We start from the raw sequence: 25663 nt of genomic DNA on the forward strand, positions 1-25663 counted from the left end.
TATTCTGGACTGATCGACCTACTTGTGATATGCTCTAGTCTTTTAGTTAATAAAAGCTTTGGTTTGGATCAACAAGTCTTTGGTTCTTTCAACGTGTTTTACAATGTATAACCAACATTGCACAGTGCCAGTTTAATTAATCTCACTGGTTTTGATTCCACCTTCTAGTCATGACAGTATCTCTCTTAGTTTTCAAAATGCAGTGTTTCGAACTAACAAAATCTTATTAGTACTAACCAAGGAACAGCAATGGAAAATTCACCAGGCAACGATAAATTCAAAATGACATTATCTTTACCTTTAATACTGGTTATAATCAAGTCATTTTCATGCAAAATTAAACTCCAACTTAACAATAGTCTATTTTTTATTTTACTCAAAAACACCAACAGAATATGGTCAGTGTAAACAATAATTGGTCCATAGCAGTGCAAACATATACTTCAAAATATTGCAGAGCCAATACAAGTGACAATAATTTTTTCTCAATAGTAGAATAATTATTTTGATGTTTATTGAATTTCTTAGATAAGTAAGCCACTAGATGTTCAATACCATTACAGTCATCTTTTTGTAATAAGACAGCACTACTGTGTCATCACTAACATTGATTGATAAAGCAATGGCTTCTCAATATCAGGAGATTTACGTACAGGTTGGTGACATAATATGTCTTTCAATTTCTCAAAAGCTTCCTGACACATGGTTGTCCAAATAAACTTTTCGGTCTTCTTCAAAAATATTAGAGGAACAGCAATGTCAGCAAAGTTTTTTTACAGAACTTCCTATCATACCTAAAAATCTCCTCTCAGCTTCTTATTCATGGGTACAGGAAATTCAGAAATTGTCTGAACTTTAACCTGAACAGGCTCCAATTTTCATTGGCCAACAACATAACCAAGTCACCTGAGCATGATAAAATTCAATCTTAGCTAAATTAACAGTAAGATTGGCTTTCAAAAGTTTATCAAACAATTTCTCTAATGCAGAGATGTGTTCTTCCTAGGTGTCATTCCCTGTAACCAAGTCATCAATATAAGCATCTGTATATTTTAAATCTTTATTTACAAAATTCATCACCCTCTGAAATTTCTTGGAGCATTCTTCATTCCAAATGGTAAAACATTTTATTCATATAAACCCGATTAGGTTACAAAGGCTGAAATTTCCCTTCATCTTTCTGTTAATGGAACACACCAGTAACCTTTTAATAAATCTATCTTTGCAAGAAATTTAGCTGTTCATCTGCAGATGAGCACACAGACCGCCCCTACGATGGCTGTGCGAAAGACCCTTCAGGGTAGTGTGACACAATGGGACAACCTGTGTTTTGGACATAGGGAGCCAGGAGGATTTATTTACTATCGACCGTCTCAAACCGGCACGCCTGGACATTGAACGACCAGTGGTTAGGTCACCAGTTAAGAGATGAGGCTAATCATGCAAGACAGACAGTATTAAGGTCACTGGTTCTGAGGGAGGTCATGTAGCAGCTCACCCGCACGACTATCGAACCGGCGCCAGCAGCTGCGGGTGTAAGTCCGCAGCCAGTGGCATCCACGGAGACGTTCAGAGCAGGGCAAAGCTACAGCCCAGAAGTTGACATCACTTCCACCCCGCTGGAGTGCTAAGGACTCTGGGCCTTTTTAAGTGCCCAATTTCAAACCAGTAAAGCAGTTACACTAGAACCTTGCAAGACTCAGTGTGTTCTTAAATTAATCATAGCACATTCGTCAAACCAGGCATAACATTCAGTAACAGAAATCATTTTTCTCATCAATATTCTCACAACTTTCTTTTCATGTTTAACTAACTTTATTGAATACTCACGAACGTCACTTACAGAGTGAGCATCATACCCTGAGATTTTGCCAAATTGCTGATTTCTGATGAATTTATAGAAAGCTCTTAGCACAGAGCTATTTACCAGCAAGCTAACTTTTTTCTGACCTTCAGTGTGCAATGCTTTGAGAGTCATCCTGGTAAAACATCCTCCAGCTAAGAATAATGGGACTTTCAAGATTAGTTGATTTTTTTCATTTCAGTTTTCTGGTTGGTAGCATTACTTGTCTTGTGCTATCAATATTTCAAACAGATATTATGCACTTCATGTGTGATGTGATCCGGGGATTCACTTTCTAGTCCTTGTTTCTTTCAAAGTATCTTGATAGCTTGCAATCAATTAAAACAATGGTAATCATGGTTCTCCTGCTTATTTTCCATGAAAGGCAAAAATCCTAAGTGTTGGTGAGTGCGTATCTTATTGATGGGAGATTGCGCAAGATGTCATTATCCACGGTGTTCTCCTATTTCTAAATTAGCTTCTGCCATGGAAAAGTCCATCCAGAGAATTTGTTTAATAGGACATTTGGTTCAGCAAAGCTATACAGTGGCAATTCATGCTCAGTCCAGTTTATCAATAGGTAGGCAATTGTGGTTTTGATGAAAATGTAGGTCACTGTTAATGAAGCTGGTAGTGGTTTAGACAGTGAGGTTTTTGACAAAGCTGTCCACATCGATGGTAGAACTCAAAAATGTTTGGTTTGCAGAAAGATTCGAATTGTACAGACGTCAAAGTGATCAGCATGTTTGATGAGGTTGGTCTTGTCAAAGATTGTGATAGTGTTAAAGGTATTTATCTTGCTCAGTAAGTTAATCTGGCTGTTATATTAGGCAATAAAAGTGATGTGAGTTGTTCTACCCCCACATAATTATCTCAAAGTTCTGTTTTGTAAAATAAAGAAAAACAATTTTAATTATACTCTTCTAATTATTTTAAATTTCAGCTTCTAATTTAAAAATCATAAATGCACCCCAGTTTATACTTTGCATTTGATAAATCTTAAAACAAAACAAAAAAATTATGCTTTTTACTCAAAACAAAAATCATGCATTTTCAGCAGGCTTGAATTTTCATGGAGAGAGAAAATGTTAATGTTTCAGATCAATGAAATTTCATCAGAAATACTTCTTGGTTTGTCAAAATAATTTAATATGATTGGTGTTTATCTGATTTGATGAAATCATTGATGCTCGATGTCAAGGTCATTTTACAATTAATTCCTGATTGCAATTAAATTGATATTCATAGCAAATACAGTAAAACCTTGTTATCCAGAATTCAGACAATCGGCAAAAAAACTAAATTGCAGAAAATAAATGGATAAAAAATACGTAAGTTTAAAATTGGTGCGCCTCGCCGTTCACGCAACATGCAGGCTCAAACAACCAAAAATTCATTTATCCGGCATCTACCAATCCCTGTAGGTGTACAGTTTTGCTAGATCTATGAGGAAGCTTTCTTCAAGAATAAAAATTTGTACTTTGAATTGTTTTAACTGTATTCTAGGTTTCCAACAAACCATTTTCTAAATCCAGTAACAGAACCATGCTCCCTGTTGAAATAACAAACAGTATTACATGCATGTCTCTTCTGTTTTAATTCTTCCATCTGTCTTAGAACCCTGATTTTAACAGTATGTAATCATCTGCTTTTAAATTATTTAACTACTGAAGTCACCAATGGTGGCACAAAGGCCAGAATTAATGCATGAAATTAAATGGAGGTTTCTTATAAAGAAGTACCTTTGCCCAGAACTACAATTAAATTCAGTGTAAATTACATAATTCTCCATCTGGTTTGAATAATTTTCCCAGCTGGTTTCCATAATTAGAAAATATATGCACAAAAGAATTCTTTCAAGACTTTAGATTTAGATTTATTATAGCAATGAAAAAAGTTGAATGATTCATTAAACATAGCTTTCCATCTTTAATTTTTTTTACTTCTGTACATGTCCCTGGTTGGTTATCTCTACAGCTATTTGGTGTACAACGTGGTTCACATTGGTTATTACTTAAAAAAAAAATCAAGATTAATCGGTGAATTTTAATTCTTATCTATCAGTTGCATATTTTCATTTAATTTACTTTTATTTGCATCTGATTTCTCTTTCCCAGGTTTCTTTACACTTTGTTTTTTTTTGTTTTTGTTTTTTTTTTAAACGGAAACTAAAATGTTTTTATTAACACATAATAAGATCAATATTACTATTGATTTAACCTTACCTAACCCCCCTTCTAATTCTAAGTGCATAAATAGTGTAATATGTGCATAAGTTAGGAAAGTTCTTTGTTTCACTGTCCAATCGTTCACTGTTCACTTCTCCAAATTCACTGGGATCAAACAATCTTCCATACTGTGCACAGAATTTAACATTTATGATCTTCACCAGGATCTGGTGCTTTAACTTGAGTTGTTACGGCTCAGGAATGTCTTTGTTGGTTTCAGAGAGATATTCGTTGTTGGTTGGACATACAAACAGATTTCATTCAATCAGCCACTGAAGTGTGTTACCAAAGAAACCCTCATGGGTTTTTCCGAAAGAGAACCTCTTCTTCCAGGTCACCACAAGAAGTTCTTCTTTTTCCCCTATACCAGGAGAAACACAATAACCAGACACAGCCTCTGCAGTTGACTACAAGGGTTTAGAATAGGCTGAACTCAGAACCCAAAACCCATCTTGAATGAGGTCATGCAGCAGGTCCTTGCCAACTCACAGCCTTCATCACAAACTGCTGCAGATTACTTTCCCAAACAATGGATGTTTCCTCTCTGTTTACAAAACCACGTGGCCCCTCTTAGGACAACAAACTTCAACCAGAAATATAAAACCCTGGACACTGTTCATACATTCTGGTCCATTAACACCTACTTGTGAAACTGTCACAAGCACTTCCCATTGTCTCTGCAAAGCATATTGCAGACACAAAGTCTACCCTTGCATAGCTCCTGTATGGCAAATGAGAAGTTTTTTTTAATTTTTTATTTTTCACACTATAAACCATATTGATCAAGATACATACATTTTCCTTTTCAAATATATAGTGTCGTTTTCTCCCCCCTTCCCTACCTCCCTCCCTCACCTCCCCTCCCACTTATTTAAAGTTCAGAATCTAAGATACATTAAACCCGTTAAATAATGTTGTCACTCAATAAAAATAAACAAGAAATTCCACTGAGTCAATTCTTTTCATTATCTTCTCCTTCTGTCATTTTAGGTGGTAGATGTCCATGGTAGGTTTTCTCTATTGTATTTCATGTATGGCTCCCATATTTGTTCAAATATTGTAATGTTATTTCTTAAATTGTATGTTACTTTTTCTAATGGAATACATTTATTCATTTCTATATACCATTCTTGTATTCTCAAATTATCTTCTAATTTCCAGGTTGACATAATACATTTTTTTGCTACAGCTAGGGCTATCATAACAAATCTTTTTTGTGCTCCATCCAAATCAAGTCCAAATTCTTTGTTTTTTATATTACTTAGGAGAAAGATCTCTGGGTTTTTTTGGTATATTGCTTTTTGTGATTTTATTTAGTATCTGGTTTAGATCTTCCCAAAATTTTTTCACTTTTTCACATGTCCAGATTGCATGAACTGTTGTTCCCGTTTCCTTTTTACAGCGAAAACATCTGTCTGATACTGTTGGGTCCCATTTATTTAACTTTTGAGGTGTAATGTATAACCTGTGTATCCAGTAATATTGTATCATATGTAACCTTGTGTTTATTGTATTTCTCATGGTTCCAGAGCATAGTTTCTCCCATGTTTCATTCTTTATCTTTATGCTTAGATCTTGTTCCCATTTTTGTTTGGTTTTACCATTTGTTTCCTCATTCTCCTTTTCTGGTAGTTTAATATACATGTTTGTTATAAATTTTTTGATTATCATTGTATCTGTAATCACATATTCAAAATTACTTCCTTCTGGTAACCTCAGACTGTTTCGCAATTTGTCCTTCAAGTAGGATTTCAGTTGGTAGTATGCCAACCTTGTATCGTCAGTTATATTATATTTATCCTTCGATTGTTCAAAGGATAATAGTTTATTTCCCGAAAAACAATTCTCTATTCTTTTGATCCCTTTTTTCTCCCATTCTCTAAAGGAAAGGTTATCTATTGTAAAAGGGATTAGCTGATTTTGCGTCAGTATTAGTTTTGGTAGTTGGTAATTTGTTTTATTCCTTTCTACATGAATCTTCTTCCAAATGTTGAGCAGATGATGCAATACCAGAAAATTTCTACGTAGTACCAATTTTTCATCCTATTTATATAATATGTTCAGGTATCTTTACACTTTGTTTCATGCACTGTTTCACTATTTCTAATTTTGCTGCTAATGTGATGTTTGCTGTTTCTTTTTGTGTCTTTCCCTTGGTGAGAGATTGCTCAGTGAATTAAACTTCTTTTTCATTTGTTCTCCCTTTCTTAGGGTTAGGGTTTCTTTTCCCATGAACAAATTAAAAATTCTTATCTAACTTTTGTCCTCAAGCAATTGTGATATAATAAACAATTATTTGAATGGCTCAGACTAATCCTCCAAGACTCCACTTTCTATTAAACAATATTTATTTAGAAATATATGTACTACAGGTCCTCCCAAACTTGCAACCTCTGCGACTTGTATATCAACCAAATTTAAAAAAAAATATAAAACACGATTAGGGTGAAAATTGGGCCTATCAATGGTGGCTGCCATGTTGGCTGGTGGCCAACCTCTCGCAAGAGCTAGCCTTCGTGGCCGCTATATGTCCCATTTTTTTTCCTGATTCTGTTGGTCAATATTCTTATGGCCAGACAGATTATAGAGGCCAGCAGGATGCTTAGGGTCCTCATTAACGGAGAGAACGAGCAGGATTCAGAGATAAGGAATGGAAGGAAATCAATCGTTTTACTCTTCAGTACCACAGGTAGGGCAATTCCCCGACATATATGTACCTACATATCGCTTGCTGGTATATGTGTTACGTCAATATGTGAGTTTGCATTTTGTTGGTCCGAGGGCCGGAGAGAGCTATTTCGTCAGACCATAAACCTGAAATGTGTTAATTTAAAAAAATATTGATTTTGAATTTCTTTATTTTCGTGATTCATTTGCTTTCAGAATCTCTCATCGGTCTTGTTTCATGTGAGCGCTATTTCAGTTTTACATTTTCTGCTGCTGTGACATTTTTAAACTAATTAATGGTATTAAAATTTGATAGGGGTTCTACACTTAATATGGGTAAATCAACATGAATGAAGCAGTAATGGCCAAGAACTGGAATTGGTAATACCTGTATCACTATTTGAATAGACATTGCCATTTTAATAATTTATAACAATGGGTATTCAAGATATTGCCGGTTTCAAGCAACAGATACCTACTGAAATCAAAGCAATAAAAAGACTCTAGACATTCTTTAACTGCCACTTTAATCACCATTGCATCAACTTTCTCACCCACTCAATGGTGATAATTGTATTGGGAATAGGAGAGGCTTTATACAGTTTTAATTTATTTTGTGATGAAAGGAAGAAGAGGTGAGCTTCTTTGGGTCGCATGAAAACACACTGAACTACCATCAAGCCAGATTTTACCAACCTTAGAATTATGTCGGAGGTCAAGCTCCAAACTATCATTGACCCATTCAATGAAACAAATACAAGATGCACCTTGCACTCAACACCCACAAGATAAATCTTCCAGCAACCTGCCCTTGCCATACAAAATTATCCTGACGACAGAGGTTCATGATAATACACTGAAAAATGAGAATGTTTCTCACCTCAGGAGCAAACATCCAGCCAAAGCAAATATCAATGATAAATTTTTCTGTTACCTTTAATACTATCACTTTGAAACCCATCTCCTGCAACTTTTGGTTCCCTTACTAATGAAGAACCTATCTACTCACTTAAATATACCTAATAGCTTGGCCTCTACAGCAATAAATTCCATAGATTCAATACCCTCTGGGTAAAGAAATTCCTCCATCTCTGTTCCAAAGGAACATATTTGTATTCTGAAACTGGGCCTTCTGGTTCCAGGAAACATCCTTTCCATATCCACCCAGCACTGAAGTTACAACCAAATAAGTTACTGTAGAGAGCATTCTGGCTGGTATCGAGGTATCAATGCTTAGGACAAGAAAAAACTCCAGAGGGTTGTTCACTCGGCCTGTAACATCACAGTCTTCACTCCATTGGGGACATTTACAAGAAGCAGTGTCTTAAAGAACCCCCACCTCACTCTGCTACCATCAGGAACCCCCACCTCACTCTGCTACCATCAGGAACCCCCACCTCACTCTGCTACCATCAGGAACCCCCACCTCACTCTGCTACCATCAGGAACCCCCACCTCACTCTGCTACCATCAGGAACCCCCACCTCACTCTGCTACCATCAGGAACCCCCACCTCACTCTGCTACCATCAGGAACCCCCACCTCACTCTGCTACCATCAGGAACCCCCACCTCACTCTGCTACCATCAGGAACCCCCACCTCACTCTGCTACCATCAGGAACCCCCACCTCACTCTGCTACCATCAGGAACCCCCACCTCACTCTGCTACCATCAGGAACCCCCACCTCACTCTGCTACCATCAGGAACCCCCACCTCACTCTGCTACCATCAGGAACCCCCACCTCACTCTGCTACCATCAGGAACCCCCACCTCACTCTGCTACCATCAGGAACCCCCACCTCACTCTGCTACCATCAGGAACCCCCACCTCACTCTGCTACCATCAGGAACCCCCACCTCACTCTGCTACCATCAGGAACCCCCACCTCACTCTGCTACCATCAGGAACCCCCACCTCACTCTGCTACCATCAGGAACCCCCACCTCACTCTGCTACCATCAGGAACCCCCACCTCACTCTGCTACCATCAGGAACCCCCACCTCACTCTGCTACCATCAGGAACCCCCACCTCACTCTGCTACCATCAGGAACCCCCACCTCACTCTGCTACCATCAGGAACCCCCACCTCACTCTGCTACCATCAGGAACCCCCACCTCACTCTGCTACCATCAGGAACCCCCACCTCACTCTGCTACCATCAAGAACCCCCACCTCACTCTGCTACCATCAGGAAAAAGGTACAGGAGCCTGAAGATGAGCACTCATTGGCACAAGGATAGCTTCTTTTCGGCTGCCATCAGAATCTTGAATGATCAATGAACCAAAGACTCTGCCTTACTTTGACTTTTTGTGCACTATTTTTATTTATTTTTGTAAGATGATTCATATAAATGTTTGCACTGTGATGCTGCAGCAAAACAATGAATTTCATGACTTTTTAAATTTTAAAAAATTTTTCACACTATGAACCATATTGACCAATATACAAACATTTCCCTCTTGAATATACAGTGTAATTTTCTCCCTTTTTTCCCCCCTCCCTTCCCTCCCTCCTTCACCTCCCCCTCCCCACTCACTCAACGTCCAACCTATATGATACATTAAACCCATTAAACAATGTCATCATACAATGAAAATAAACAAAAAATTTGTGTCATCTACTTTTACATACTGTAAAAGTTCATTTCATCTTCTTCTCCTTCTGTCATTTTAGGCGATGGAGGTCCACGGATGGACTTCGCTGTTGTGTTCCATGTACGGTTCCCAAATTTGTTCAAATACTGTGATGTTATTTCTTAAATTATATGTTATTTTTTCCAATGGAATACATTTATTCATTTCTATGTACCATTGCTGTATTCTCAGGCTATCTTCTAATTTCCAGGTTGACATAATACATTTTTTTGCAACAGCTAAGGCTATCATAATAAATCTCGAAGACAATAAATTTTGATTCTAGATTAGGGGATTTTCATCATGCCCAGCACTAGACTCTCAAAGAGGACATTCTATTTTATACTTTGTCACAGTAAGAGATATTCCAGGCTGCAGAAGTATGTGCAGGGGGGCACTGAAATAGGAGAGCTCCGAGGGGAAGGAGCACATTTTAAAGTCCTCTCATTACTGGATACAACCAACAGAGGGGAGTATAGATGACACTTTCCTTTTTCTAATATATCCTAATTTCAGAGTATGATCTTCCAAAACGTGAGCTGCGATATCCCAAATTTAGATCTCTTTAATCCAACAAATCAAATTCTCTGCCTGTTACTTTATGTAGTTTTAATTTGTTCATAGAACATATAAACATTTTGCGTAACTTTGCATTAAGACTTTCGTAATGATGAATAACAAAGTACTGTATGATAGAGATACAAAAAATACAGAGATATAAAAAGTATATAAAGATACAAAATCTTAAAGAGATACAAAAGCTTTTAAAGAGATACACAATCTTAAAGAGATACAAAATTCAAATAAAAATTTCTTATGCTCACGCTTCCTTCACATCTTGTCGAATGAAGAAGCAAGCACTTAGCCTGGGCAGATATTACTACATATTACATCATAGTCACTCTGGTCACACTTCAAACAACAGTTCTCTTCAAGAAACAGGCACAAAATAACTAAGAATTAAAAACAAGATGCCACAGTGGTGGTAACGAAGTACTGAGCAGAATGTAAAATGTACATTGATGAGATGACTGGCACTATGTGAAAGTTTTTATGTTTTTCCAGTGTTGCAGCGACTTCATCCCTAACATCGAAGTACTCGAGATGGCAGAGGCCGACAGCATCGAATCCACGCTGCTGAAGATCCAACTGCGCTGGGTAGGTCACGTCTCCAGAATGGAGGACCATCACCTCCCGAAGATCGTGTTATATGGCGAGCTCTCCACTGGCCATCATGTCAGAGGTGCACCAAAGAAGAGGTACAAGGACTGCCTAAAGAAATCTCTTGGTGCCTGCCACATTGACCACCGCCAGTGGGCTGATAACGCCTCAAACCGTGCATCTTGGCGCCTCACAGTTTGGCGGGCAGCAACCTCCTTTGAAGAAAACTGCAGAGCCCACCTCACTGACAAAAGGCAAAGGAGGAAAAACCCAACACCCAACCCCAACCCACCAATTTTCTCTTGCAACCGCTGCAACCGTGTCTGCCTGTCCCGCATCGGACTTGTCAGCCACAAACGAGCCTGCAGCTGACGTGGACTTTTTACCCCCTCCATAAATCTTCGTCCGTGAAGCCAAGCCAAAGAAGAAGAAAGAAAGAAAATGATTTACCTGATATGATTGAAACAATTAATGTGAACTCTTGAACAGCTTTTTTTCCCCCTGTATAGTACACAATTTATGGTGAATAAAGTATATTTTTAGAAAAGATAATGGAGGAAAAGATTCAGAGACATACTCTTAACATCTCCACCAACTCCGGGTGATCTCAGGTTTTGGGGATTGTCCTGAGATCCTTTAAGATCGGTAACAGGAGCACAAAGAAAAGCTCCACATCAATAAGGGACGCACCATCCTTCCAAACGATCAAGGACCTCACCTGCGCAAGCGCCTGTCCTCCGTCAGCAGGGAATTGAGTCATCCAGGTGGACCCCGGCGCCCCAGTTGCCCCCGCGAAGGTTTGGTGCGCGCGCGGAGGCATCACGTGCGCCGTCTCGCAGCGGAGGGCGGAGCCGTGCACGGGAAAGGCGGGACGATGCTAGGCGCGTCAGCGCGTAAATTATGATTGAGACAGGTGGATGCGTCAGGTGCGGCTCCTGGTTGAGTGAAGTCGGGCAGGGCGGGAACGCGGCTTTGCTTCACTGCTGACGCTGCAGTGCAATAGAATCGGAGAGACCGCATGTTTCAGCAGGGCAACTCGCTGTGAACTCAGCGGGGGGGCTGAGGAGTGAGGGATCCCACCCGTCTGGCGTGCTCATCATAACCTGTCCAAGTGAGAGAGGGGACAGCCATGTAGCAGCGTTTGTGATAGCGAGATGTCGCTGTGCCTGAGAAAGTGTATCGTGGAAACCGAAGCAGATCTCTACCGACGACAGCTCGGGTTGTGGATTCCGCCACTGAATTAGGCGGCGGTGAATGTCCGCCACGTCCGGAGACCTCAACATGTTGCCCGCTGTGGTGAAGAGATGGCTTCACAAGCCCAAAGTAAGAGAACGATATAGTCCATAGACGCCACTGAGGTGTTCTGTGCTTTACCACTAGAGTCGTGACAAACTTTTAAAACTTTTTCTTCGTCTCTGCGCATCCGTAGACTTTTTTAATGCCTTTCATTGTAATTTCAGTCGACTTGCAAAGTGATTTTGATTTACTTTTCCAATGTCACGAGTGGATTTAATTTTACTTCCTTCTCAAAATATCCCTCGGGATAAAAAAAATGGGTGTGTACCTCGGATTGTTTTTCGTTCCCAGCTGTTTTCTCGATAATCCTTGGGCGACAAAAGCCTGTGCTTGGCTCTTTTGCCGTGACTGGTAACTGCATCACCCGAGGCAGTTAAGAATGTAACTGGACCAATGTATTTTAATTTTAAATGGTCTGAAATTAAAAAAAAAATTAGCGTGCATTTTGGGAAGTAATTAAGGACAAAGGGAAGAGACTTGGTTCAGATCGATTCAAAATGCAATCCATCCTTCTCTGCACTTTGCAATTAAAATAACACCCCAAAGGCATTTCAATCGCCTGAGTTGACTGTCTGATAAGTACAGAAGTTATTCTGTCACATTGAGTTACCTTGCAGGCAGCTCGTGACTTTTCAAACTAGCCCTGATTATTGATCTCTGTATCGTCTAGATCCTTGCTTCTGCTCGTGGACTTTTTGTTCACTTTGGAGAAGTTATTTCTGAAGGATGGCGATATGGGATTGTTGTGCCATGACGCCAGTCCTAAATTAATGAAATTCATTTTTTTTAGTGTTAAAAGACGTAACTGTATCTTTTCAAATCAATACATTCAAGGTCCATTGCATGCAATTTGGTGATCTGAAAATTTGATATCGTTGCGCAATTTTTCCATCCCAGTGCTATTTGTCAGAAGCAAAGCTTTAGTGAAGGTAAGTTGATCATTTTGGTAGATGGAAGTAAGCTTATTACTGGTTGCTGTTCACAATATCTACAAACATTAAGACCATGTCACTGTAGGAATTTTGTATTTATGATGGGTCATGTCCACACTATCCAGCCTTTTCAATATTTGCATGATTTATTTCTGTTTCCAATTCTGTTATGAGCTGCATTTTTTTAAAAAAAAGTCCATAAACTTGAGGCAGAATGGTATATGACTGTTTTCCCCTATTTGTCAAATCTACATGCAATTTAAGTAAGATTGATTCTGATCATGTGACAGTCTGCTTCAGGTCAATGGTATCAGGCATTCATTAGAACATCTCCAACATTGCACAATTTCTTTTGCAAATATTGTCAATGTAAAGTTTTTTTATTTTAAGGATTAGGACATTACTCTGGAGTTCATAGGTATCATTAACTGCAGAATTCATCAGAAGCCAAATTACTACTTTTTTAATAAAGCCATAATTTCAAACTTTAAAGAACCAACCATGACTCATTAATGTATTTTAATTTCCCAAGCAGGCTATTTGGAGTAAAAACACATAATGCTGGAGAAACTCAGCAGGTCAAACCGTGTCCTTTATGTAGCAAATGCAGTTTTTTTTTGTCACAATTCCTACCATTCAATTCTTTCTATTTAATTTGTTGCTTTCCCACTTCAAATTTGAGTTGGCAGAACCAATGGATGCCTCCGTCCATAATCAGGGCAGTCACCTTAGCTGTCAACAGCAGTTTAAACAGCCCCTATTCATTATTGGTGTCTGCCAACTATCATGTTGACTGCACTTGTCAACATTCATCATCAAAGTTTTGGGCTTGAGTCTTTCATCAAGGTATGAACAAAATGTGGGCAGATGCCCAAACCAAATGGTGGGGGGAGGTGGCGGAGCACAGTCCTATAGACAGGAAGAAGTCGGTGGATAAGGGAAGGAGAGCACACCAGCCAACAAGGGGAGGGTGGCTGATTCTGTGAATGAGGAGGGAAGGGGTGGAGAGCTAGAGGAAAGAAGGCAGAGGGATTGGGAAGAGAGGGAGAATGGGGAGGAGGGTACTGGAGAAGACTATGTTAATGCCATCAAGTTGGAGAGTGCCTAGACGGAAAATTAGGTGTTGCTCCTCCAATTTATTGGTGGTTTGGGTTTGACAGTACGTGAGACCATGGACAGATATGTTAGCGCAGGAGGAGAGTGCAGAATTGAAATGGTTGGCAACTGGGAGATCTCAGTAACTGAAGCAGTCAGTCAAGGTTCTCTGTGAAGCAATCTCCCAGTCTCTCTGTAGAGAAGGCCAACTTAATCATGTTGGGAGTTGTTTTGCAAAACCTCCAAGATTTCTAGTGAAGGTAAATGCAAGACCACCTTTAAAGTCAACAGCACCAATTTTGACTTTGGGGAAAAATTAGTTTCTCCTCGTTTTACTGTGGCAATGGAAGCATATTTCCTTGGGAACAGAATGTGTCTCCATGTAATGGGAAATTGAATTGCAACAGAAGACATCCAGGCAATAGAAGAGTAGCTAAGAATTTTGGTAGGAAATGAAGCAAAAGATATTCCATTTAGGTATAGAAATGGGTGTAGCTCAACTTGATTGTGGTTTCCACAACAAGTGCCAGTCAACATTATAGTTGGCAGACACCAATAATGAATAGGGGCTGTTTAAACTGCTGTTGACAGCTAAGGTGACTGCCCTGATTATGGATGAAGGCATCCATTGGTCCTGCCAACTCGAATTTGAAGTGGGAAAGCAACAAATGAAATATAGAAAGAATTGAAGGGTAGGAATTGTGACAAAGAAAACTGCATTTGTGACACTCGTGTTGCTAGCATGGATAAAGGAAGAATGAATTAAATGGTTAATTTTGTTTAATCCGAATGAAGTCAGTAGAGTATTATCTGAGTTGGTGGACTCTATTTCAAAATTGGTCCTGTGGTGAGTTCTGAATCTTTTTTCAGCAAATGAATCTGTGTTTTCTCAATGACTTATTCAAGGATGTAACCAAGACCACGCCTTGGGATAGATTTCTCAGTCTGCTCCTCTGAGTGAAAATAAAGTTGTGCTGTACTAATGGTTGAAATACACCTGAAATCCTTTCATTATTGAATCAGTTTTGAATGAAAGAAAAAGATCAAATTATTTCAATTTGTTTTCCTTGTGTGTTGCATGATACCCTCTATTTAACTGGAGAACAATTAAATTTGGTCAATAGCTCGTTCATTCCATGTGCCCAATATAATTCTAAAGAATAGATCAAGTTTTGCATTCTCTGTTCTTGTTCATTTTTTTCATTTGTAGAAATATGAATTTGTGTCTGCAAACAGTGGATATATTCAAAGAGCATGAGGTAAAATGAGAGCTTTGTATGTTAATGCATTTTGTATCTTGGATATTTGTACTAGATTGCATGTACAGAACACCATCTAGTTGTAGTTTTATATTCCATTGTTGAGCAGAAAGTGCTCACTGATGTAGCAAAAAGTAAAATGAAATCCTATTGGGTTTCTGTACCACCACATCTCTTTTTTGGGAAGAATGTAATGGAATCATTGTCAAGTAAATTTCCTTTTTAGTTTCACTTGAATTGTCATTTTTTAAAAAAATGACATTTAAACATATCCTAAATATAAGACAACTTTCCTTTTTAAATTTATCCTGGAATAAGATTTGTTGAAAGGCTAATATTTGTAGCCCATCCTAGTTTGTGTTGAGAGTATTGTGGAAGATTTAATGTGTGCTACTGTAGGTGTGCAAATGTTTTTGGATGCCAAGTGATGGTTAAGGCCTACTGCAGTTTTTTTTCCTCCCTTAAATTTCAGTTGAGCTATGTCTATCAAGGAAATCTCAAATGAATGGTTGACTAATATGAAGAGACAAAAATTGCTTAGGTACAATGGAGAGCCAATTTTGTATTGTGATGCCTGATCTGGGGCACTATCTAATTTTGGAAATAGAATAAGTCGATTAATTCATTTTGTGTTGCCCCACAATTCTGTGCTTAAATGAATGTGCTTGTTTGGGGGTGGGGGATGTAATGAAGTTGGTTCTTTCATGAAGATGACACAAGTTATTGCTTGTTTTCTTTATACTGCGCAATGTGGATTTCACAACTTGCATGCATCAATGCTGCTGTGATTTGGAAAATAATCCGTGTGTTCATTTGGGTTCTAGAATGTCATTTCTGCAGATGGATTTTACTTATGATGAGATAAACCTTTCACCTGACTGCCAGAGCTGCAATATTTGCACCCTGCAAAGGAAGTACATATTTTTCTAACTGGGTGGGTCTGTACTGTAGAAGCTAAGGTTATGTCAATAAAACAATACAAAATATTTGCATGAATCAGACTCTTAATGCTTGAGCAATTGTTTGAGGTATTGTTAAGAGTGAGGTGTGTTCTCGAAGCTCCAATGTCCAAACTTTCATGTGTGCCTGCAGTACATTGCCACTAGTTTAAAAAAAATACACACATACACGCATGCATATGTGTGTGTATATACATATACATGTACATATACATATATACTGTGTGTGTGTGTATATATACATAATGTGTGTGCGCGCTTTGATAAGCCTCAATCTAACTCTTCTACTCAAGAAATGTAGGCAAATTCTACTGTCACTGGTGCTTTGAGTTTCTTTACCCACATTTGAAAGAATGGGTGCTTCATGTTTGTTTGATTTTGTTTGACTTCAAAATTATCCCAAAGTTTGTGGTGGGTAGTACCCAACAGATTGATCAACAATTGTACTTAATTCAGACAAAATTCTTGGTCCAAATTCAAGCAGATTTTTGGCTTTGCACAAGATTCTTTTGGGCTTCAAAACCTTTTATAATTAATGGTTCCTGAATTGAGTGTGTGTTTTGACCTTGATGAATTTCTTCCAGAAAGTTACAATTTCTATCTTATTCAGAACAAATACAAACTATGGATTCATAGTCCCAGAGTTATACCAAGATGAAAATGGACCTTGGCCCAACATTTATGCCAGCTAAGTTGTAAACTGAATTGGTCCCATTTGCCTGCCTCTAAGCCTTCCCTATCCATGGACCTGTCTAATTTCACCACAGCAACTACTATAATAAAGGTCACTAATTTCAATCTACAAAGAAAATGGTAATTTCCTTTCCCCTCCCCCTGATCGCTGCTGTCCCTTCTCTCCTTCTCTACCTATCTTCTACCTTTGGCCCCTGTTTTTTTTTCCCCCTCCAACCCTTTTGCTCCCCCTGCCTTGCTGACATTCTTCCATACCTTGATGAAGGGCTCAAGCCTGAAACATCAGTTATCTATTTTGTCCATCGCTACATAAAAGATGCTATCCAACAAGGTTTCTCCAGTATTTTGTATTTTTACTAAATTACATTGTGTGTTCACCTGCCTTGAAAAGAAAATAAGAGCTGACAAATTTTAGAATATTAAAGTATCCTTTTTCCTAACTTGGAGAGTGGAAGTTGAACTGTTAAGGACTTGATGCCTGCATTTATAGAATATTTGGAACAAAAGGATTTTAAGAAAATGTTTTATTATAAAACATAATGGGGAACCACTGACCTCTTGGCCTAATGTTGGTAATTGATGAAAATAGCTGAATTTGTCATAAAGGATGAAGTAACATAATATGCTGAAAAGCAGCATCAGCATGTATGTATGAAAGGAAAGTAGCTTCTGAATAAGATACTGAAGTCAGATTTCAGATTTATTGTTGGAATACATCCATGACATCACATACAATGCTGAGATTTTTCCTGCGAGCCAGGCAGGATTACAATTTATTGGCAGTGCAAAAAAAAACTGACTCAATATACACATGTAAACAAAGAAATATAAGCAAACTGCAATACAGAGAGATGAAAATATCAGTAAAGTGCAAAAGTAAGAGTTGTTAAATAAGTTCCTGATTGATTTTGTTGTCAAGAGGTCTGATGGTGGAGGAACTGTTCCTGAAGTCAACAATCAGTTCTTTGGTTTTGGGGACATTGAGTCTGAAGGTGTAGCAAGTATAGTAGTTAAATATATTGCATTAGTCCAAGTTTCAAGAAGGCTTTCAATAACATTCTGCTTTGGTGGTTGTCAGAAAGGTTGGATTCCTTGCAGTCAAAATAATATATTGAATGGATTGAGAATTGGTTATTGCCACATTGTTCAATAAATTGCCAGGCTGTGACTAGTAGGGTACCATAGGGCAACAACCTTTCACAGTCAAGTTTACAATCTTGTTGAGGATGCCAAATTCTATGATGGGATCAGGGAAGACAGAAAGATGTAAAGAAGCTTCAAGGGCATGTGTATGATGTAAGTTTTAAAGTATTAACCAAAATAATATCGCAAAATAATTCAAGGTTGAACACCAACAACTCCATATTTGGTTCAGACTGTAAAAGACTCTTAACCATTAGGTAAGGGACACTATGGTGATCAACGAATCCCAAGAAAATGCTAAAAAATATGTACGTGTGGAATAGTCTGTTTGAATGTTCGAGAAACCAAGGGATGGAATGTATAAATATATATGTTTTTTTTTTAATATTAGCCACAAGGATTAGCTGCTTGTGGCAAGTGCTTCTTGCTGTAACAGTTCTCGTGCATTGCAAACTAATTTTTTTTTGCAGCTTTAGAGCAACATCTGGCTCACTTTAACATATGGATGCTTTTAGTGGAAAAACTAAATGTAATCTGGAAATGAAACTGATTTCTAATCAAGGTAGAAAGTTGACAAAGATGTACAATGTAGATGATCTAAGGGACCCAGCTGTCCTTGTGGACAAGTTGCTGAAATCCAAAATGTCTTTGCAGCAAGTAATTAAGAAGGTCAGTTGTATGTTGCTCTTCCTTAAGATGACAGATTTGCATTGATATGTGGCTTTGAGATTTCAGCTGGTGCAGTGCGCTGTGTGCAGTTTTGGTCTCCTTCCATATTGTGTGCAAAGATTCATTAGGCTAGTTCTAGAGGAGGCAGGTATTCTGTATGAGGAAGGTTGAGTCAAATTGGCCTGTATTCCAGAGTGTTGGAAAAATTAAAATGATGGAAACTGAAAGAATTGTGACAGGCTTTTTTGGCTGCATGAAAGGGGATATCCTTCCTGACCTGAGGAGTCTCATACTACAGGCTCAGAGGAGAACAATTCCTTCAATTGGGAGTGAACTCTTTTGGAACTCCTTAGTTAATGCCAGAAGGTTGTGAAGGCTCAGCCTTAAGAAGCAGTTTACTGATGGATCCTGAAGGAAGACAGAGATCTGGGGATAATGTAGGAAAATTGTGTTGCAGAAGATCATTGCTAAATAGCAAAGTGTGTTCAAAGGATCACATTTGCTCTTGGTTTTTATTTTGTGTTCTCATGTAGATGAAAAACAGGAATTTTCAAATGGTTAAATGCATGTTTGCATTTTTCCTAACATGAAATGCTGAGTGGCATACTTCTGCCATTCAGCTCCTCAAGCCTCATTGAGGGGTGTTACTTTGGTATACCCCATTCTTTTCCTATGCTATGTTCATTGAGCTGGTCCTTGTATTCATTATGTCAAATCATGTCTGATCTGTCCCAAACTGAAACTTTTGTGCTTGTCCACACAATCTCAATCCCCAATCTTTCAAAGAGGATTCTACTTGCTCTTTATATACCTCCAATTATATTGCCTCCACAACCTTCCTTCTCTGATAGAGAATTCCAGAGATTCACCACCTTGTGAGTGGGTTCATATTGAAGCCAGTAGAAATAGACCTGTCAACAGAATAAAAGTTTGAACAAGGAAGACCTTCCTTTTGCACTAAAAGGTGGTGAGAGCAGAGGTGTGATCAAGGTCATGCATCACGGGGTGGGGGGGGGTGGTCGGGGGAGGAGAAAGGAGGAGAGAGAGGTGGGAAAACCAGTGAAGGAATTAAAGGAAACTTTGTGCTGATTGAATTATCAGTTCAATGGAGACAAGACTCTTTCTATAGTAAAGAGGGTGGAGAGAGGTGTACTTCAGAGAGCAGTGAATGAGATAACAAGGACTTGTATTTTGAAAAGGTCACACTCTCGACTGGAGACAGAGTAAAATCATTAGAAAGACCAAACTGCTTGGAGAGTAAAATGGGAAGCAGAGCTTGTGGACCAATTTAAATGCCTGCAAGTTGATGATTGTGTACATGTCCAATCAGATTTTGGTCAGTGCACTACCATTGAGCTTGAATGAATTCAACAATGGAGCACAAACTTGCTGATTTTTTTTTTAAGCTGAGGAATCTGCACAGATGTGGCACCATTTGAACCCACGAGCGTTTGTAGTTTTAATGCTGCTTTGCTGTAAATGCATAATGTAAAATGAAATTCATTTCAATGTTGGGGACATCCAGAGCATTCTTAAAAACTTGACAGTATTTACAGAGAGGAAGAGTGAATTATGTTATCCAGGTGGTTATCAGTGAAGAGCTTCTTTGTCAATTGTGTAATTGGATGGCTTCCCACAAGGCTTTGGCATTGCAGGACTGGACAAATTGGAACCCTTTGGCAAGCAAATTCAGGTTTGCAGAGTGCAGTGAACTTGGATTCACTAGAGATGTCCTGTACTCACGACTGGTACAGCCTCCTGGCCCCTCCCCTGGGGGCCCAAATATAACCCTGGTTTCCTGCCTGAACCCAGGACCCCTTTGAAGACTGTTCATGAACCCTACCTGTGTTGTGCTAATAAAAGCATTAGTTCTCCCTGCAGTCGAGAATTAACTTTTATCTACACTACAATTTTATTAGCTTACAAACGAAGATGGAAGTGTTACTCAAGCCCAGAATGCTGCTAATGGACCCCCAGTCCCCTGATGCAGCTGAGGAGTTCGCACATTGGCTAGACTGCTTCCAGGCCTACCTAAACACGACCAGGGACGTTTTCCTTACAGACGAGCTGTGGAGGTCGGTGCTCATCTCAAGGGTAGGGACAAAAGGGTATGCAATAGTCCAAGACTGCCTGATGTACGAGACACTGAAGGCCCGCTACATGAAGGTCCTGAACATGGTCCTAGTGAGGCACTGGCTCACCCTACGCCGCCAACAGCCCAGAGAATCAATTGATGACTACTTGCTGGATCTGCAGACACTGGCTAAGAAGTGCAGGTATGAGGTCGCTTCAGGCTGCGGTGGGGTCTGCTTGAGGTATGCAAGGCAGCGACTGCTCGAGTTGGAAAGGAAGGACCTTGCTAGCCACGTCAAGCTGGCCAAATCACTGGAATAGGCCAGTCTCAAGAATGACTACATTTAGGTCAGCAAACTTGCATTCTCGGGTGAGCACCTCCAAGGACCGGCGGCCCCTGCTCTAATGGCTACCACTTCCTGAGCCCGGGACTGCTTTTTCTATGGCAAGGGACAACAACGCTGCCCAGCCAAAGACTCTGTGTGCTCCAGCTGTGGGAAGAAGGAACATTGGATGAGGGTATGCTGCACAAAGGAAGGTCCAGGGAAGTCCATAGCCTGTACCACTCCTGGATCCGATTCCAGCCCCAAGTCAGCTGTACCGGACCCGCTGCCTACGGAAATGGCACAAAAAGGCTCGGCAGCCACCTTGCAGTGGCCCAATTTTCAATTCAACGCCATCCTCCTCGTCAGAGGAGGAAGGAGGGCAGCCATCTTGCTGCACCATGAGGTCAGGACCATCTTACCTGCGCAGGTCGACTCAGGATGGAAGGGCCCACTCAAGGGAAGAACATAGCGTCCAGTAACCTTCCAGACCAGAATAGACCTCACCAGCTCAGCAACTCGATGGTGAAGGTAAACAGACATTCAACCAAGTGTCTGATTTACTCTGGCTCCACGGAAAGTTTCATAGACTCACGGACTGTGCAAAATTACAACTTAAAAATCTACCCCTCTGATTATCAAATCTTCCTAGTGTTCCAGCCCAATTCGGCACATGTACAGAAACATTGTATAGTTTACCTGTCATTTGAAGGGGGAAATTTTGTAAATTTCCCCATGTACATTGTCAATGTATTGTTGGGTTTGGACTTTGTGTCACCATAAAAGTGTGACTTTGGAGTTTTCTGGTCCCCTTCCCTGATAACGGTTCAGGATGGAGGGGTCTCTAAACCAGAACCCACTTTCAGCCTCTCCACGCTGAACATTGAACCCCCCCACTCCGTTCCCAAACCTGTCTGCCGACTGTAAGCCCAGGGCCACCAAGAGCAGAGGTGCGGCGCGGCAGACAAGGAGTTTATAAAGACTGCTGGAGGAGGGATTATTGAACCCAGCACCAGCCTGTGGAGAGTGGAAATGATGGCAGTAAAGGGGGAAAACAAGTCCAGGTTAGTGATTGCATACCCCCCCCCCTTCACATTTTGGATATGGTGAATCAGGGTCTATTCGATCATTGACCTGAAAGCTGTCTATCACCAGCTGCCAATCTGTTCTGAGTACCGCCCATGCACGGTATTTGAGGCTAATGGTTGACTCTATCAGTTTCAGAGAGTTACTTTTGGTATTACCAATGGAGTGTCTATTTTACAGCAGCAGATGGACAGGATGGCTACCTTTTCCTACCTCAACAATGTCACCATCTGTGACCACACCGTGGAAGACCACGATGCCAATCTCCAAAGCTTTCTCTATGCAGCGAGAGCCCTGAATCTCACCTACAATTCTAACAAGTGTGTATTCAGGACTACATGACTGGCTACGTGGTGGAGAATGGCATCATTGGCCCTGACCCTGATAGGATACGCCCCCTGTTAGAGCTCCCCATCCCCAGGACCACAAAACCTTCGAGGAGATGCCTGGGGTGTTTCTCATACTGCACCCAGTGGGTCCCTTAATACGCCGACCAAGGTTGTCCTCTCTTATAGGCCATCACCTTCCCCCTTTTGGCCAAAGCCCAGACAGCTTTTAATTACCTCCAAAATTACATTGTGAACGCCACCATGCATGCGGTAGACAAATATGTACCTTTCCAAGTGGAAAGTGATGCTTCGGATGCCCTGGCTGCTACTTTCATTCAGGAGGGCAGGCTGGTTGCCTTTTTCATACGGACGCTTCAAGGCCATGAGCTCTGGAATCTGACTGGAAAGGAGGCTCATGCCATTGTAGAAGCTATAAGGCACTCCCTGGCTGATAGAAGATTTACGCTCCTCACGTACCAGTGCTCTGATGCATTCATGTTCAGCAACACCAAGAGGGGCAAAATCAAGAATGACAAAATTTCTAGGTGGAGGATCAAAATCTCCACCTACAATTTTGAATTGCCTACCAGCCAGTGGCCCTTAACAACCCTCCAGATGCCTTGTCCAGGGGATGCTGTGCCTCTGCATCCATACACAATGAGCTCTGCCATCCAGGGGTCACCTGCATGGCTCATTTTATCAAGTCCCACAATTTGCCCTACTCAATAGAAGATGCCACGGAAATGACCAGGTCATGCCAGGTCTGCACTGAGTGTAAGTCGCACTTTTTTCTTCCTGCGAAAGCGCACCTGATTAAATTATCCAAGCCCTTTGAACAGCTAAGTGTCAATTTTAAGGGATCTCTCCCCTCCATGAACAGGAACATATACTTTCTCTCGGTCATCAACGAGTACTCCCACTTCCCATTTGCTATCCTGTGCCCAGACACGTCCGCCTCATCTGTTAAGTAGACCCTATTTTCACCCTACTCGGGTGTCCCGGCTATATTCATAGCGACCAGGGCTCGGCCTTCATGAGCGATGAGCTGTGTCAGTACTTGCTGGTGAGGGGCATCTCGTCCATCAGGACTACCATTTACAACCCCCGGGGGAACGGGCAGGTTGAAAAAGAGAATGCCACGACCTGGAAGGCTGTCAAACTTGCCCTGAAACAAAAAGGCCTTCCAGACTCACGTTGGCAGGATGTCCTCCCCATTGGTCCACTCAATTCGATTGCTACTGTGACCAGTGCTACTCCTCATGAGCTCTTGTACATTCAATGGGAGGTCGGCATCAGGGACTAAACGCACATCCTGGCTCACTTGTCCTGGTCCGGTCATTCTCAAGAATCATGTGAGGAGAAGCAAGACTGACACCACCCCCCCCCCACCCCATGGAAAGGGTAAAATTGCTCCATGCCAACCCCACGTATGCCTGCGTGGAGTACCCAGATGGCAGGGAGGGCACTATCTCCATCAGAGACCTGGCACCCGCCGGAACAATGGATCTGTTGCCTCAGGTGCCCCATGAGCTATGGAGCTTTTTCTCCCCACCCCTACTCAGGGCCTCAGGGGAGAGTGAACCCCCTTCTAGTGTCAAGCCAGAGCCCCAGCCCACTACCCTTCCAACACAGGTGAACCTGGAGACTCTGGAGCCCAAAGCCCCCCAGTGCTAAGGCGCTCCACCAGGATCTCCAGACCCCTGGACCACCTGGATCTGTAAATAGTATTGTAAATATTTCTCTTCTGTGTCTATTTCTGGCTTCTGATCCTTGTTCTCTTCATACACAGGCCCTTAATTCTGAAGGAAGGGGTGAATGTAGTGAACTGGGATTCACTAGAGATGTCCTGTACTGACAACTGGTCCTGCATCCTGGCGCCTTCCCTGGGGGCCCATACGTTACCCTGGTTTCCCACCTAAACCCAGAACCCCTCTAAAGCCTGTTCATGAACCATACCTGTGTTGTAAGCTAATAAAAGCGTTAGTTCTCCCTCCAGTTGAGTGTGAGCTTTTATCTATGCCGTACAGAGCCAAACCTGTTAAGTATGAAACAATAGGAAAACTGAGAATTGATCCTTTTGAGCAAAATCTGGGTCAAAGAAACCAGAATTATGAGAGTGTAACTGTAGTAGGAAGAATCATGTGGAACTAAACTTCAGTAATATTGAATTACAATTCCAGATTATGTATAAAATGGGGGGAAAGATGGTATCTCCTGAACACTTGGCTATTTGCATAATGATTTACTGCATTTTGACTCTTGAAAGACTACAGAGGTCCAAGATTCACCAAGTTCTTGGCCTTCAAGTAAGGATTTGCAAAAGGCTTTTTTTTCAAATTTTTTAATTTTTCACACCATAAACCACACTAACCAAAATACATACATTTTCCTTTTCAAATATATACAGTGTCATTTTCTCCCTCCTCCCATCCCACCCTCCCTACCTCCCCCCCCCCATTCATTTAAAGTACAAAATCTAAGACACATTAAACCAATCAAACAATGTTGTCATTCAATAAAAATAAACAAGAAATTCCACTGAGTCAATTCTTTTCATTTCCTTCTCCTTTCGTTAATTTAGGTGATAGATGTCCCAGGTAGGTTTTCTCTATTGTGTTTCATGTATGGCTCCCATATTTGTTCAAATATTCTAATATTATTTCTTAAATTGTTATTTTTTCTAGTGGAATACATTTATTCATTTCTATATACCATTGTTGTATTCTCAAGTTATCTTCTAATTTCCAGGCTGACATAATACATTTTTTTGCTACAGCTAGGGCTATCCTAACAAATTTTTTTTGTGCACCATCCAAATCAAGTCCAAATTCTTTGTTTGTCTTTTTTCCTTGATGCCAATACCATTCTCTTAGTTTGTTTTTTTTTCCCCAGTTTTATCCATATTTGAATCCAAATTAAGGTTGAAATCCCTTCCTATTAATATGTTCCCTTGCGTATCTGCTATCTTCAAAAAAAAATATCTTGCATAAACTTTTGATCTTCTTCGTTAGGTGAATATACATTGAGTAGATTCCAAAACTCCGAATATATCTTACATTTTATCATTACATATCTCCCTGCTGGATCTATAATTTCCTGTTCTATTTTAATTGGTGTATTTTTACTGATTAATATAGCTACTCCTCTTGCTTTTGAATTATATGACGCTGCTGTTACATGTCCTACCCAATCTCTCTTTAATGTGCTCCAATTCAGTTAAATGTGTTTCTTGCACAAATGCTATATTTTTTTTTCAGTAAATTTG

General features: G+C 40.2%; 2 protein-coding genes across 4 annotated transcripts in view; one reads left to right on the top strand and one right to left on the bottom strand.

Annotated features, from left to right (window-relative positions):
- fam193b (family with sequence similarity 193 member B) overlaps window positions 1–11392 on the bottom strand; it is a 118954-nt gene extending 107562 nt beyond the window's left edge. The window contains exon 1 of the mRNA XM_069898896.1: window positions 11260–11392. Coding sequence (XP_069754997.1) covers window positions 11260–11361 — 102 coding nt within the window. The 5' untranslated portion in view covers window positions 11362–11392. The remainder of the gene's footprint in view (window positions 1–11259) is intronic.
- Window positions 11393–11440: 48 nt separating this feature from the next.
- LOC138743473 (lateral signaling target protein 2 homolog) overlaps window positions 11441–25663 on the top strand; it is a 47833-nt gene continuing 33610 nt past the window's right edge. Inside the window, exons 1-2 of one of the 3 annotated variants that reach the window (XM_069898900.1) lie at window positions 11442–11864; window positions 12672–12766. Coding sequence is in view for 2 of the 3 variants with exons in the window: in XM_069898899.1 (XP_069755000.1) it covers window positions 11796–11864 (69 nt within the window). In the remaining variant the exon portion in view is untranslated. Of the gene's footprint in view, window positions 11865–12671; window positions 12767–25663 lie in introns of all 3 variants that reach the window. The other 2 variants (XM_069898899.1, XM_069898898.1) reach the window with 2 other exon arrangements.

The sequence above is a fragment of the Narcine bancroftii genome, chromosome 9, assembly GCF_036971445.1.
Source record: "Narcine bancroftii isolate sNarBan1 chromosome 9, sNarBan1.hap1, whole genome shotgun sequence".
NCBI classification, from domain to species: domain Eukaryota; kingdom Metazoa; phylum Chordata; class Chondrichthyes; order Torpediniformes; family Narcinidae; genus Narcine; species Narcine bancroftii.